This window comes from Anser brachyrhynchus (genome assembly GCF_964034855.1).
Source record: "Anser brachyrhynchus genome assembly, chromosome: 1".
Classification (NCBI taxonomy): domain Eukaryota; kingdom Metazoa; phylum Chordata; class Aves; order Anseriformes; family Anatidae; genus Anser; species Anser brachyrhynchus.
The window spans coordinates 118,460,168-118,474,994 of record NC_137694.1 but is presented as its reverse complement, the minus strand read 5'-3'; the positions used below and the strand labels follow the sequence as shown (position 1 = coordinate 118,474,994).

Genomic DNA, 14,827 nt, shown 5'->3' with positions numbered 1-14,827 from the left:
TGATGCTAGGGGAAGTTACTTCAGTCAAATTCTTTGGAAACTATTGTATTTCTCTGCTTCCCAATGCTCAACTTGAAACACATGAGGCATATATAGAACCACAGATGCTCAGCCCCTCTAGCAATAGCGAAAGGAATGCAAACTGTATGGGGAGTCATGAAGCTGAAAGAGCAGTCCAGTACTGCTAGTCAAACAGAATGCTAGCGATGTACCTAACACATACTGAGAGAACTTATTTGTGCATCTAACCTTCACTGTCATTTCATAACTTTTGAAATAAAAGCAATGGTCTCACAACATAGATTCTAATAAAATACACCCCAAACCTGGAAAAAAAAAAGGATGGAAAAAAGAACACATTTTTTGTTATGCTTTTCCAGATTAAAAACGTAGTCATGCTGAAATATCAAGAAGTTCTCCCACCAGATGTATCAACCCCTTCATTTCCCTGGTACAGAGGAATTAACTGTATTATCTGTGTTTTTGCCAGTTCTCCTTACCATCTGACATTGTGAGCTCATTAGATTGCTGCTGAGCAACTCCTGAGGCAATGGAGTCAGGCCAGAACCTCTGAACTGGTCTGTTCTGAGCTGTTTTCTTCTTTGTTTTTGGAGTTTCAGAACAACTGGAATCCAGCATTGGCTGAAGAATTCGCCTTCTAGCATTGATAAACCTAAACACAATCAAAAGTATGAAGTACTTTTAACCTGAAGGCAGTGAATGTTCTCTCTCTCAGATTTAGAAAGTATGAAGTAGAGGAAAAAAAGTCAGAAGTATGAAAACTGCAAAGTGTCAATTCTCCCTCCCAGCTCCACTTGACATTCTTTTTAGCATGTAAAACTAGAACTCCTAAGAGCACTGGCATCGTTCGATACCGGCAAACTAGCTAAGCAAGTACTTCTATCATTTTGCTGCTAGCAGCATTTTCCCCCAGACCTCAGATACGGAAACTCTCCAGACAGCCTGACAGACGTACGTTTCAAGATCTTATTAAAAGCTAAGCACCAGAAAAGTTGCTGACAGCACAATTCAGAAAGCTGATACTCCTCTCATTAGGGTTCACCTAAAATCTATCCCCATTCTGACCTAGTTTGTTAGGTCTGGTTTCATTTACTTCCCAAAGCTCCAGACTTAATTATTTTATAGGCTCACTGGCTTTCCCAGGCCTGGTTCCTGATCCAGGAGACAATACTAAACACATTTTTCAGATCTTATCCAATTCCTTTTCATTCCCTGAATTCCACTTGTTCACTCCAGCATGCTAATTATCACTCTTTCCCCTTTCTGCTAGTGAACAAGACAATATTTAATCCACATTTCACTTAGCTACTAGCAGTTGAGCAAATTAATTTCACTGTAGGTAGCTGTGGCAAGAAGGAGCTGTGACTGAGGATAGCATTTCCTGCTAAGTCTGACAAAAAACATCCATGACACGTCTTTACCTGCAGTGGAAGGAAGCAGAGTGCAGCTGGCAGGTCCGCATAGCGACCGCAAAGCTTTGCAGAGACTTTAGCCCAGAGCTCCGTTACTACTATGCCATGCAGACACAGTTACATTGATCCACTTCTGGAGCCACTGCACTGCCACTAGCTTGTGCATTTCCCCACTGAACCCCACTGCAGTCATGCAGCCAGCATCATTTCTGAAACCTGAGGAAGATCCCTCTTGGACTTTGCTGTAATGATTTTAGGAACCAACACCGTAAGCAGAATAGGATGCATGTTGACACCCTCATTCCACTTCTGCAAGGGCAGGCATATTATCTTAAATCTGTAGTGCACTTAAGACATACTAAAACATATTGAGCCATGAAATAGAGTAGTTGAGATAGCAGTTGACACTTTCCATTTGGACGTCACTGTTTAGGGGGTAGCATCATTTGATAGAAGAGCAGAATGAAGATCTATTGACAGTAATATCTTTAAAATATGCAGCCATAATTACCAGGAACATTTTTCAGAGCCTCGAGTCACCAAATCCCTTTAAAATTGAAATTCGTTACTTGCAGAAGAGATGTGAGAGTACTTCCATCTCTTTCAGCAGTAGAACAGAATGTAATCCTTAATGTTGCAAAGTTTTCTGAAGTCCTTACCCAACTTAAGTGGTACAAGCATCATTTTACCTTATTATAAAAAACAAGGTGCCTGTGTATCAATACATAATTCCTGTATTTTTATATATGTATTAGTCTTTACATATATGTAGCACAGAACAACAAAGTCAAACCCCCATGCCTAAAGTCATACTCTTAAGTATTTCTGTCTTGCAAGGACATGGAGACAACAACTGACATTAAAGAAGAGTTTTTGCTCTTACCAGTTATTAACCTGGAGTAGTGTCAGATTTGTTTGTGCTGCAATCTGTTTCTTCTCATCCTCTGTTGGATATGGATGCTAAACAGGACAGAAAGAGAGAAAAAGCATAACCTTCTGTTTTATTTCCCCATCAAAAATAAGGACTCCTTTATTACAACTGACTAAAGCGGCTAGACTAAAGCTATCTCATTCATTGTCAACAACCTTAAGAAACCTCACAAACTTTTATAGACAAAAATCATTTAACAAAATGGGCTTTACTACACAAAACTGTTTTTACCCTTGAAAGAATGTATCATACCAGACTGTTGATGTTTAAATCAGAAGAAAAAGATTCTCATGGATGACAACCTTTATTCAACAATGTGATCTCTAGGCAACAAGCATGTGATGTGATCCAATTAGTTATGCAGTCTAAAGGCAACGTCATATGAGAGTACTGACAAGCCTTTCTAGTTAAAATAAGCTTCTATCAACTTAATGGGTGAAAATAGCGTACGTAACATAAATGTACGTGAACTTTCCCTCTTTCAATTTGTCTGCTTTGAAATAGTTTTAAAGACTGAAAATATCAATCTACAAAACACTGGAATATAGCTTGAGACCTGTTTATCCTTTGAGAATAAGTATTTATACAAAAAAGACATTCTACTGTACGCACAAGTAGATAGCAACACACTTGGTACGTATTAGAAGGGTTGTTGAAAAGGAAAAAAAGCCAGAAAAATCAAAATTCTCCTCCAGAAATAAAAAACAGCAGCAGCAACAAAACAAACAAACAAAACATAAAACCACAGCCACAGATGGAAATATTTTTCCTTGTGCTATGGACCAGGGTGTTGAGAGCATTAAGTTCTCAACACAGTGAAACGAAGAAAGATCCCTTTTAAAAACATTTGAGCTCACAGGGTACAAACGTAACATACTGATTAAAATAATAATAAAATCAACTGACATTAGGCTCTGTGGAACTACTCCAAATGACTTCAGGAAAAATTGAACTGGGATTACACAAACACCACCAATAAATTCACCTTCCTTATGAAGCAAAATCATAAGAGGCCGCATAAAAAGAGTTACATAAAAACCCGTGATCATGTTCAGTCCTTACCCCTATGTGCTGAAAAAGCCAAGATCTCATCACATTTGTAGCGTGCTTGGGAAGAACTCCTCTTTTATTTTTTGAAGAGCCATCATCTTGATGCAAGATGCCTAGATCTTGGTTTAATTGCAACTGAAGCTGCATATATAATTTTAAAAAAATAAGAAAGTTAGCATAGTAATAGCAGTATTTTGTATCAATATGTGAATAAGTCGTTTAGATAAGGAGTGAAAAGAAATTAGGCTTTAGGCATACTTAGTATAAAAAAGTTTAAAAAGCTCCAAAATGTCTTTATCCAGGGAAAATGATGTATCAGGTTTCTATAGTTTTCACATTTGCTGTAACTTTTCTGTTTTAAGAATTACAACTGTTATCAGGACATGTATGTGATCTTGTGGCAAGAGCCAATGATTTGCTGTAATTAAGAACAAAGCCCACCCATGAGCTAGATGTCAGGTTAGTGATCCTCTGTACTGATTTGTGCTACGTTAGAGTCCTGATTGACTTTTGATGACTTGACTACCAAGTCATTTGCACAAATGAAGAACACTTGAAAAATGTAATGCTGAATATACTCACTATGTACAAGCATAAGCAACTATGGAGGCTGTAAAATAATAAAGATTTACGACTTAAGCTAAGGACGTAAAGTAAAATTAATTATAACACTTGAGTTGCAAACAAGGGTGCTTAAGGTCCTGCTAAATAAATGAATCTAATTCTCAAGGAGTAAGAAGATAAATGTGTAAGACTAACAAGGGGAAAAGGTTCCAGCTACTTTAGAACTCTTAATTCACTTTAGGAAAACAGTAGGAGTGCTGTAAAGTTTCATAGTTTTGCTTTCTTTTTCGCTTTCTATAGATATATCAAATTGTTTGCCTATTGGTTATCCGAACATTAGGGGATATGTTCTTAAGTACTTAGGCAGAGATAATGAGAAACACAAATCTCATATGCAATTTATATTCTATTTCAGACAATTATAACTCATATCATCCTAAATCAGGTTTTCCAAACAACATCGAGCAATTTCTTCAGGCCAGTCATTATGTCTACATCCTGTATGAAACAAACCTAGCTCAGAAATGACATTTGAAGCTTAAGTTATCCAATTACCACAAATACATATTTGGAACATACTTTTATTTGCAAAGTAATGCTTTACTTTCTAAATAATCTGTCTGCATATGGAGGCTTTATAATGAACTTTCAGTAAGTCTCTCTTGTTATTTCTTGTCTACAGCCACAGCACTGTGGAACACTGAAAAAGAATTTCAAAGAGGTATTTCCTGTGGGTGAGAAGGCATACAGGCCCAAAGTTACGTATAGGTGGGTTTGGAGATTCTAGCTAACACTGAGAGAAGCCACAGATCCATACAGAAGTGCAAACCTACGTTTTGTTTGTTTTTATTATTTGTGGACTTTTTTTAAACCTCCAGGGGGAAAAAAAAAAGATGCTGAGTTGGAAATAAAGAGGCATTTTTCTTCACAAACACTTCAGTCTAGGAAAGTAATTTCAGACATATTTCTGAAAAGTATCTGAGGACAGAACTGCATGTATTCTAGGGCAAAAAATGCGTAAATACATACTTGCTACTACCAATAAAAACAAGATAGGAGTATTTTAAGCATATTTTTTCAGTTGGAAGGTCAGAAGAGGGAAGAAAAGACAACAGCAAGTCCATGATTACCAACAGACTTCATGCTGTGGAGAGGATAGCTCCTCATTCACATTTTTAATCATCTCCACATGCCTGGAAGATTTAACACCTTCTGCTCCACAAGAAAGCTAGCAAGGTTTTCCTTAACTCAAGATGGTCTAGTTTTCATGTTTCCTTTTCCTCAGTTATTTCTTTGAGCTCTCCTGACCCAACTCTTAAGAGTCTCCCTAAAAAAATAAAGGAACGCTGGCCCTTATCTTTCAGGGTGTAATATAATGAGCCTAACGTGGTGGTGCCCTATAGCCTGAACTCAGTATTTTGAAAGTTTTATGGCAAAATGCTTCTCAGCATAAATTCTGAAATATATAGTTTCACAGTACTGGTGGTTGCCATCTCGTTAAGAAGACAAATTTCTGACGACAACAATAGCGTAACATCATAAAGCAGTATTTAAATCTATCCTGCCAAAAACCTAGTCCAACAGTTTGAAAAGCTTTAATCATGGGAAAATTGTCTACTATTTAATTCAGAGTGGTTTTTTTTTGTTGGTGGTTGGTTTTGTTTAATCCATGTACAAGTAATTTGCTTCCATCAGTTAAAAAAAGAAAAGCATTTAACATGTAGTAACTATGATGACTTGATGTTGCAAAGGAGATCTGTCTGGGACCTTATGCCATATTAGAAAACTTGTAAATCCTGTAGCAGTGCTTCTGTTAATTTTACATTAGTTCCTATGTGTGCGCACATAGATTACACTGACAACGTATTAAATTTAAACCAAAACTCTTGAAAACAATGAGATGTACGTGGACCCATGAAACTATTCTCTGAAGCCTGTGAAACACACCTGAGAATTCTGAATCCGAATAGTCCCAGGCGACAGTGCTTGTGTCACTACTTGACCTTGTGGAGTGACCACAGTGACTGGCTGATACACTGTCCCCCCTTAAAAAAAAATAAAAATATATAGTTAAGTAAAAGCTCTTCAAATATTCTCTTTCAACACAGAAACACATCATCACTGTAGACAACACCACAGGTCTGACAATATATCAATTATTCTATTCTAGTAGTTAGGTTAGTGTAGCAGAGAACACATCTCGTATTTTTTCTATCCACAAAAATCCACGAAACAAAACGAAAGAGTAAAACACTCCAGTCTCTGAAATTATTTAACTAAAATAGTGTTGTACAGAATGATCTCTTAATATGGTACTTAAACTGCAGCCTCCACTCACATGTACATACCTGGCATACACAGAAATTAAACCAACACTCAAAAACTGTTAAGGCACTCAGTTGTATTAAAACAACAACTTTTCAGGTATTAGAATTCAAACACATTTTATGAAGTATTTGTGTATTTTTTCTGTAACAACTATAAAAGAAAACAAAATGAAGAGCAAGGTGCCAGTTTTTCTTTACTGTGCCATACCTGCCACTGTTGCCATAGTTACATTTCCCTGCTGCAATGCTGATGCTGGCACCATAATCCCTTGGGGACTGAGTGTGCCTGCAATGGCACTTGGAATTTGCTAGAAAAATAAAACAATTAGTTGGTTGATCTTTTTTTTCTTTTTTTCTTTTTTTTTTTTCTTTTTTTTTTTAAAGGAGATAAAGCATGCTTGTGTAATTTTGGCTCTAAAAATACATTTGGAGCTTAAACACAGGATTAGCTTCAAAGAGAAAGAGACTTCATTAGAGGTTCATCATTACCTACATTAACTTTCTCATTATCACCAATCATTATCTTTGAAAACCCTCATGAAAGCAACGGTTAGAAAAGACATTAAACTATCTGGAGAAATTTTAGGAGAGAAATGATCCTGAGGTATATAAATACTAAGAGAAAAGGTTTCCAAAGGCATGAGGGATAAAGGACAGATGAAATGGACCTTTGATGCTCTTATTACAAGCATCAAAGCTTTAGAATTTAGCTTTTTAGTTATTACCTTAATTCCTTCCAATTCCAAAATAATGTATTACGCATTCAAGGTACCCAATATGTTTTATTCTGCTCAGGATAGTTCTTTCTCAACCCTGACCATGCAAACTCTTGCACATTCCTTAATACGTATGAAAAATCTCCACTGTTACCAAATGCAAAATTCAGTCCCTCCCATCTCTACAGAAGTAAGGCTGTAATGGCCATGTAAAAAAAAACATATTTTAAAAGAAGATTTTTGTCTGATTCCAGGCTCTTCTTTCTGCACTTCCAGGTATGAAAACCTAAATAAGGAGCCCAGACAGTGAAGTTTAAGAGTCATCAAGACTCTCCAGAATACACAGCACCAAAAACATTCATAAATCTGAGAAGGACCATCCCTTGTGACTGTATGTCTAGTACATAGTGGGATGGCAGGGCTCACGTTTTCCAGCACATAAGAGCAGAAACATCAACCATAATGTAACAACTGTTGTTTCTCAATTTACTACGAAATACAATTGGTTATTGCGTTTTGGTATGTCTGTGGTATATAAACTGATATTCACAAGTACACATATGGGTACTGTTCATAACTACAAAGTTATTACAGGTGACATGCAAAGACATATGTCTGAATATCTGGTGGATTAGCTTTGGATTTATCTGTTCATTTCAGAATACAGGCTGTTTATAAAAGTATCAGCCATCTCAATACTTCAGTGAAGCAGACAAGACTAGGGAGACCTTCCTAATAAGGTGTTTTTTTCCGCCCTCTGTCCATTCTGTTTCCTTGCATCTCTTCCCAACAAAACTGCAAATCCAGGCTATTCTGAATATCTCATCTTGCTGTACTGAGGGCAAATCATACAAGGAGGACTGACTTAAAAAAAAAAAGTGACTAATTTCTGGTATATTTTAACACATTTGTTCATCAGGCAGTGGCACACAGGTGCACACAAAAAAACCCAACTACTTCTAATCTTAATAACAGATTTTAAAAAAGTGAGAGAAACTGCAGAAATTGTTTGCAAACTAATAGTAATATATTTATAACTTCCTATGGAAATCTAAGCAAAAATATACTTAATAGTATATGAAACATACCTGAGATTGCACAGGTGAATAAGGACTTCCAGGTTCTCCACTTAATAGAGTTTCACTGTTCATTTTTGTCTTCAGGCAGGCAATGTAGCGACTACAGAAATCCTTGCAGAGTTCATTAACCTTTTCTAGCTCAAGCAGATGGATACGTAGAACTTGGATTGCTTTTACCATCTAGGGAGTGAATAGGGAAAAAAGTTAGAAACAAAATGAAAATAACTTAATTTCAAAAATATTTCAACATGAAATTTAAGCAAACACTACTTTCCAGTAACAAAGACCATCGAATTAAAACAGAGCTACTGAGTGCTGACTAGAGTTATCAGGCTCTGACCACTGTGCTCCTGAAAGGTGAAAGCAATGTGTTTGCATGCAAAACCTGTATCATTACATTGCTTAAGTAAACTGTGATACAGGAGATGCAAAACACAACTACAGTATAATCTTTGCCTCTGTCACGTGTCAGATTAGAAAGCTAGAGCCCAATTAATAAAGAGGTCTAAAAATTTGTCATCTTGTTCAGCAAAGCTTAAAGTAATAAAATAGTTTCTCAATCCTAGAGCTTTGAAGTTCCTTTGCAACTGTATGTCAAATATGAACAAACAACTCTAGGGTAGAATCTTTTGAGAACTTTCGAGTGAAGAGACTGTTTCTGAAACATATGAAAGAGCACTAAAACCAATGAACAAATCCATGTTTAAACAGAAATTGAAGTAGAGGAGGTAAATACGTGATGAGAATACTTATTCTTACTGCGAGAAAAAGACATGTAAGCTTGGACAGCTAATGGTATTTCATACTGCATAAAAATAGCTTAGGTGATTGTAAGGGTCATGGCAGAAGATCAAAAGCTAAAGCCAAATCCAGATGGCCTAAATTTTGATGATGCAGTGGGAAATACAGGACATTCAAATACACACATAACATATCAGAAAAATAACTGCCTCTTTTTTTTTTTTTTTAATGCAATATACCATCTCCAACATTTACTTGCTACGCTAGATCTCCAAGAAAAATATCCTTCAGTTTTATGGATCTGAATAGACTATAATTTTGAAACATAGCGCAGAGCTTGATTTTAGCATTATTTGGAAGAATTTGTCATATGTAAAGGGTCATTTACCTGGCCAGAGCACTGAATGCAATGACCAGAAATGATAGCTTACTAAGTCATCCACTTATTTCTAACTAAAGAAGCCAACTGGGAGCCTAAGTAGCCTTTATACAAAGCACCTGAAGGAGATCAAGGCAGGCAAACTTTTGGGTATGCTCCCCCCTCCCTCATGATGACTTCAGCTTTTATTATGACAGACCTTTTCCCTGTTTTTTTTCAGTAGAAGGTATTCCAGCTGTGTGATGGTCACCCAATTAAGAAAATGGTATGTTAAAATAAAACTAGAGAAAAAACCTGAAATGAGAACAAAATACAAAATCTTATCCCTTCTAAGGGCTATAAATAAATAAATAAAACGTTAAAAGCCCAGCTGCAGAAAAAAAAAAAAAGGGCCGTAGACTTGAGGCAGTTAATTCAAATTAAAATCCAGTAACCCTTACAATTAAAATCTAGTAACCCTTACGACCTTTGACACCAAAACCCTTTGAAATCCGGAGTGCGGAGGCCCAGTGCTGAGGTATATGGAACAGCAGTCTTCTAGAGCAGCCCTCAACAGTAGTTGCCTTTAGAACTGTGTTTAAGCACCTTTAAGCACAATCAACTTAAACTCAAGTTAAAATCTCGAGTTATAAAATTATTTACACGTGGCAGAACAACACAGAGAACATAACGTTAGCCAGAAACAGATTTTATTTTAGCCTATCTCATTTTCCCTTTGCTGGGCTGAAACTGAGGCAACAAAAATATGACTTCGGGCATGTTCTATTTGAGAGTATTAGTGATAAATTACTTCTGCTTAGTAAGATTATTTTCTTTTCCTTCCTTAAGTCATTACCCATATCTGTATTATTTATGTATCGGGACTTGTTTGCAGGGGGGAAAAAAAGATAAGAACTTAAATAGAGTTTCAAACAGACGGTTGATATCTGATGTGAAAACTGAATTCAAGTCAAACCTAAACATAAACCAAGGATTAAGCAACAATAGCCAGGTTTCTGCAGACCCACACCACTCTTAGAGGAAGCTGTGCTACTGTGGTTAGAAAGGCAAACAGAAATTTGTAGATACACCATGCCTGTCACCAGGACTTATTTACAACGACACTAAATGTGGCCATACGGCTCATTGTCTCTTGCAGCACGGGTGGAGCAAATTTACATTTGCTGCCTCAAGTTCACGTTTTCCTTGAAACGAAAAAAGAACCACTAAAAACTTCTGATAGAACCACCCACGCTGAACAAAGCTAACAAAGGAATGCCTCCAGACAGATCACAGCAGCAGCAATATTTCATTCTCATTTTCTAAGAAGAATGCGTAGCTTCAAATTCTACAAAAACCATGCTTTTGTTGTGTAGTGCTACTGAGTAGAATCTGCCACAGCACTAAGAAATTGTAAAAGCCACTTGATTCAACCTTTTCAGCTGTGAGAAATAAACCTCAGAGAGATGCAGAAATACGTAAGTAAACATTAGATACAGGGATATTGTCAATATTGTTCTAAATAAAGGCAATGGTAAGCTACTAAGCAGAGAAAGAAAAACGTACTGAAAAATTTACAATTCTTGGTAAAACTGCTATTGAGAGCATATTCATATATAAATATAACCTACCTGGAAACATCTTTAGTTCTAAAATGGTTTAGATTGTGCCTTTGTCCTATCTTTTCAGTGCCTTAAGCACGTGGTACAAAGGGGCATAGAATACACTACGCACTGCATTAGTCATTGCCCCCAGATCACCCTTGTTCAAGTAAAACATATACCCACGATATTTTATGGACTTCAAGGGATATAGTACAGGCATATGGCAAATATATATGTAGACAACATATCTGAAAGATCCTATGTATACTGACAAACAACCTTCTCATTCAATAATTGTTCTCGTTTCAAAAGCAATTAAATTATGTCCATATGTCCATTCATAGTTCATCTGGGTTTCCAAGCAAATCCTTATACATGGATTTAGCTCTTCAGGCGAAGAACACAAAGTCTGGGACAGGTGGCATTTGGTTTTCATTTGTTTTGTTTTGATAACCTCTCTCTTCTGTTTTGGAGTCCCCAGCTATGTGGCCAGGGGTCTGTGAAGCCTTACCAAAGCAATGTTTGATGAAGAAACGCAAAAACATGGCTTGTACCCTCAGAGAGAATATCAAAATGACATCCATTGGTTTCATCACCACTACAACTTTTCCTGACACAACTGAAAATGCAATAGCATAGTCTTTCAGAACAGGCTACTGAACCAAAAATCCTTACCCCAAATGAAACAAAAAACTCAGGGGTCTTCAAAAAGGGCAGTGTCCTGTTCAAATACAAAAGTGAGAACATATGTAACGCATCGTATTTTGTATAATCTCCAGGCTGAATAAAGCTTTTTGTAACCTACTCTGACCTCACAGCTGACCCTGTTTTGTGCAAGAGGTTGGACTACAGACCTCCTGGGTTCTTGAGCTCCTAATCCATCATGAGTCATCCTATGGTCCTATGAATGTGATGAAATTAAACAAAAACCAAACCAAAAGAACAACAAGAATAACACCCATATATGGGAAGAGTTTACTCTGAATGGAAGCTATTCAAGAAATAGGAACCCTCCTGAAGCAATGTGATGTTTCTGCAATGGCTGGGTTAACAGCAAGCAACAAAAAAGTGTTAAGTTCTGAATGTCTTAAAACATAACTGTAAAAAGCTCTAAAAATTATCTGCAAATATTCATGCTGAACAACTTAGATATGGAGGAATCCATCCATGTTCATTGCAAAAACAAAAGGGGGCTAAAGGAGAACAAAGGGAGGATGGTTCATTGTCCTGTTAGCAAATCTAAGATCTTTTCTATCTGTCAAAATGAGATGGAGATGCCAAGTGTAAGAAGCCTCAATAGATGACACTCCATAATATGAGGATACCTTTGAGCACTCTTTCAGAGAGAAGCAGGTGCATTTGGGAATGTCTGTCTAGAAACACAGACCATCAAGATCTGTGGTTCCTGATAGCAAACATCTCTTCTGATGCTGACACTTGACCTGAGGACTAAGGTGTAACACACAGCAACAGTCCAAGGATGAGGAAAAAGTTAAAGCTCTGAGAAAGAAAGCACAGGATTCCCGTCTAGCAAGTTAGATACAACCATGACCATCAGCTTCTGCTTCTTTCCTGCTGGGACTAGGATTTGAAAAGGGGAGGTCTGCAGCACTTCGTGCAGATGATCGGCACTTAAATCAAGTTCAGAGAAGACCGCTGAAGAACTGGTCAGAGTGAGTGACCAAAAATCAGAAAGAAAAACATAACTGTTGAAAACCTAAAATATGTCTAAAAGACGTTTTCAGATAGAGGATAATTCTGGCTTCAACAATATCATGTGCCATACGTCGATAGAAGAGCTAAATATTTATTGCATGAAACCACAACCTTGTACTTCTCTCTTTTACCTCCCTGAGTAGTCTAACCTGTGTAGAGCCAATGAAAGTGGAAGTGAAAAGTTTCGAAGTTCTACTTGGGGCCAATAGCTCTTGGAGATCAAACACGCAAACCACCAAAGCAAAGCCACTTTCCTTACGTTTTCAAAAGGGATGGACTGGAACTCCTGGGAGAGTGTCAGTCCAAAACCAACTACCTCTTCTGACTGGAAGATGAACCTGCGTTAAAGGCAAAGACATAGCTAGAATGTCAAGACTTCCTAGATCCAAGGGCAAGCTGATAGAATCTGTCCAGGAGCTGACAGATTCTTGGATTTCTTTCAATAGATCTTAGAACTGAACTTTGCATTGTCCTGTGATGCGCTCTTCCTTGGAAAGAAGAGAAGCATCTCATATACCTCTTGGACGAAGGAAGAGAGGACTGGCACTTCATGCTTCAGGGGAGCCATAATAGAGCTTTGAGTTTGTTTCTTTTAAGCATTGCAGTTTTTGAACACAAATCGTGTCTGGTTCTATCACATAAATGCACATAAAGAAAAAGAACAGGAACATAGCAATAACCATGCAAAGTCAAATACAAAAAAAAAAAAAAGCTTAATCCAGACCATGTCACAAAGTACCTTAAAAATTCATTTAATGAATGTTCCATGAGGAAGTGCCATTTCCCTTCCTCTTCCCAAATTCTTCTCTGAGAAATTCTTGCTCTTTTAAATTGGCATTAGGCATCTGCACAAGGTCTGACCCAATCCAGGAGCCATCAATACTAATGGAAATGCTGCCATCCCGTTCACTGCCAGCTCTCTATTTTGACAATGTGTCTGACAAAAACTTGCGCATGACACTGCAAAAATAAAAGGCCTAGTGTTTCCAAGCTTATTACTACTTCTGTGTTGACCATAATGCTTTGCCATGCTGTTCCAAGATCACCAACTAAAGGTCTTGGAGCGGTTAACTAGAAAGAATAGTCCCTTCAGTTGGAAGGGACCTTCAAAGATCATCTAGTCCAATTGCCCGACCACATCAGTGCTAACCACAAGTAAGAGTATTAATACGAAGAACAGAAGCCCTTCACATAGTGAATCAAAAAGATTGAAATATGGTTTAGAGGCCAGATCTAGCAATATATGGGACAAGAAAATCCTTAAAATGAAAATTTGTGCGGATGTTACCCATATTTCTCAGTGCTGACATCCTTTGTGCTACCACAAATGCTGGAAACCACTGATTAAGGGAGAATGGAAACCAGAATGCCAAACTAACAAGTAGTAATCTAGACCTTAGCTTACTAAGAACTACTGAAGGTAGAACAACCTAACAGTGCTCTTAATGAACTTGCTTTCTGGTCAAATTGATCTAATACCCACACCTTCCAGATTAACATTCTGCAGTCCTCTGGATGAAAAACAAGCTTTTCCTTTGGAATATTCAAGGCATTTCAAGTGTGTGCGCAACATGAATCATTGCAAGGATCATAAGAGCCCCCACAATTAGTATATGTGACACTTCAAAACTTCTGGTATCAGGTATACAGGCAGCAATGGGGCCAGTTAAGACTGGTAGAGACACTGAAATGACACTCTGCTGCTTTGGAGCCGTTGGTTTAAACCTCTGTCACAAAAAAAACCCTATGTGGAGCAGTTTAGTTCTGCATGCCATTGCCTAAAGACAGCAAGAGGAAAAAAAATAAACTGGCTGAATAATTGTCCAATTTTCTTACTTGAGTCAGGCCTGTGACTCTTGTTCTAATAGGACTTGAGCGCGAGTCTTTATAGCACTATAATGGTCGATTCATCTCAGTTCAGCTCTGGCTCCAAGTTGAATGATTGCTTCCAAGCAAGCATTTATACCTTATTTGTTTGACTCTGTTGTAGTCAGATAAGAGCACAGGTGGAAAACCAGTAATCAACTGGACTCCTTGCTCCACCCTTCTAGCTTGTTCCAATTATCAGCCTCTGCTAGATTATTCTTTCAAGTGAATGGTTTATTTAACATTGGAGGTAAAAAGGACAGCAAAAACAGAAGACATAACAAAGGTGCACCGTATTAGAGTCCCTCTCTACTACAAAATTTTCAATCTATATTAAAATGTGTAAATTTATGTGACACAAGGGAGAACAAAACTGCCACTAAACCCAGCTACAGTCTTCTCTATGCAACCACCAATAATTCAAGCTGAAGAGTTTGAAGAA

The 14,827-nt window shown here is 37.4% G+C and overlaps 1 protein-coding gene and 1 long non-coding RNA gene across 10 annotated transcripts in view; one reads left to right on the top strand and one right to left on the bottom strand.

The window, feature by feature from the left end:
• The window catches only part of PKNOX1 (PBX/knotted 1 homeobox 1), a 44,616-nt gene that overhangs the window by 5,246 nt on the left and 24,543 nt on the right, over nucleotides 1-14,827 (bottom strand). For all 9 annotated transcript variants that reach the window (XM_080577790.1, XM_080577793.1, XM_080577791.1 and 6 more), the window contains 6 exons: nucleotides 8,110-8,280; nucleotides 6,514-6,613; nucleotides 5,926-6,023; nucleotides 3,427-3,555; nucleotides 2,317-2,393; nucleotides 501-673 (listed from right to left, as the gene is read on the bottom strand). In XM_080577790.1, coding sequence (XP_080433916.1) covers nucleotides 501-673; nucleotides 2,317-2,393; nucleotides 3,427-3,555; nucleotides 5,926-6,023; nucleotides 6,514-6,613; nucleotides 8,110-8,280 — 748 coding nt within the window. The remainder of the gene's footprint in view (nucleotides 1-500; nucleotides 674-2,316; nucleotides 2,394-3,426; nucleotides 3,556-5,925; nucleotides 6,024-6,513; nucleotides 6,614-8,109; nucleotides 8,281-14,827) is intronic.
• The window catches only part of LOC308188605, a 31,348-nt gene that overhangs the window by 14,256 nt on the left and 2,265 nt on the right, over nucleotides 1-14,827 (top strand). The gene's annotated exons all lie outside the window — the stretch shown is intronic.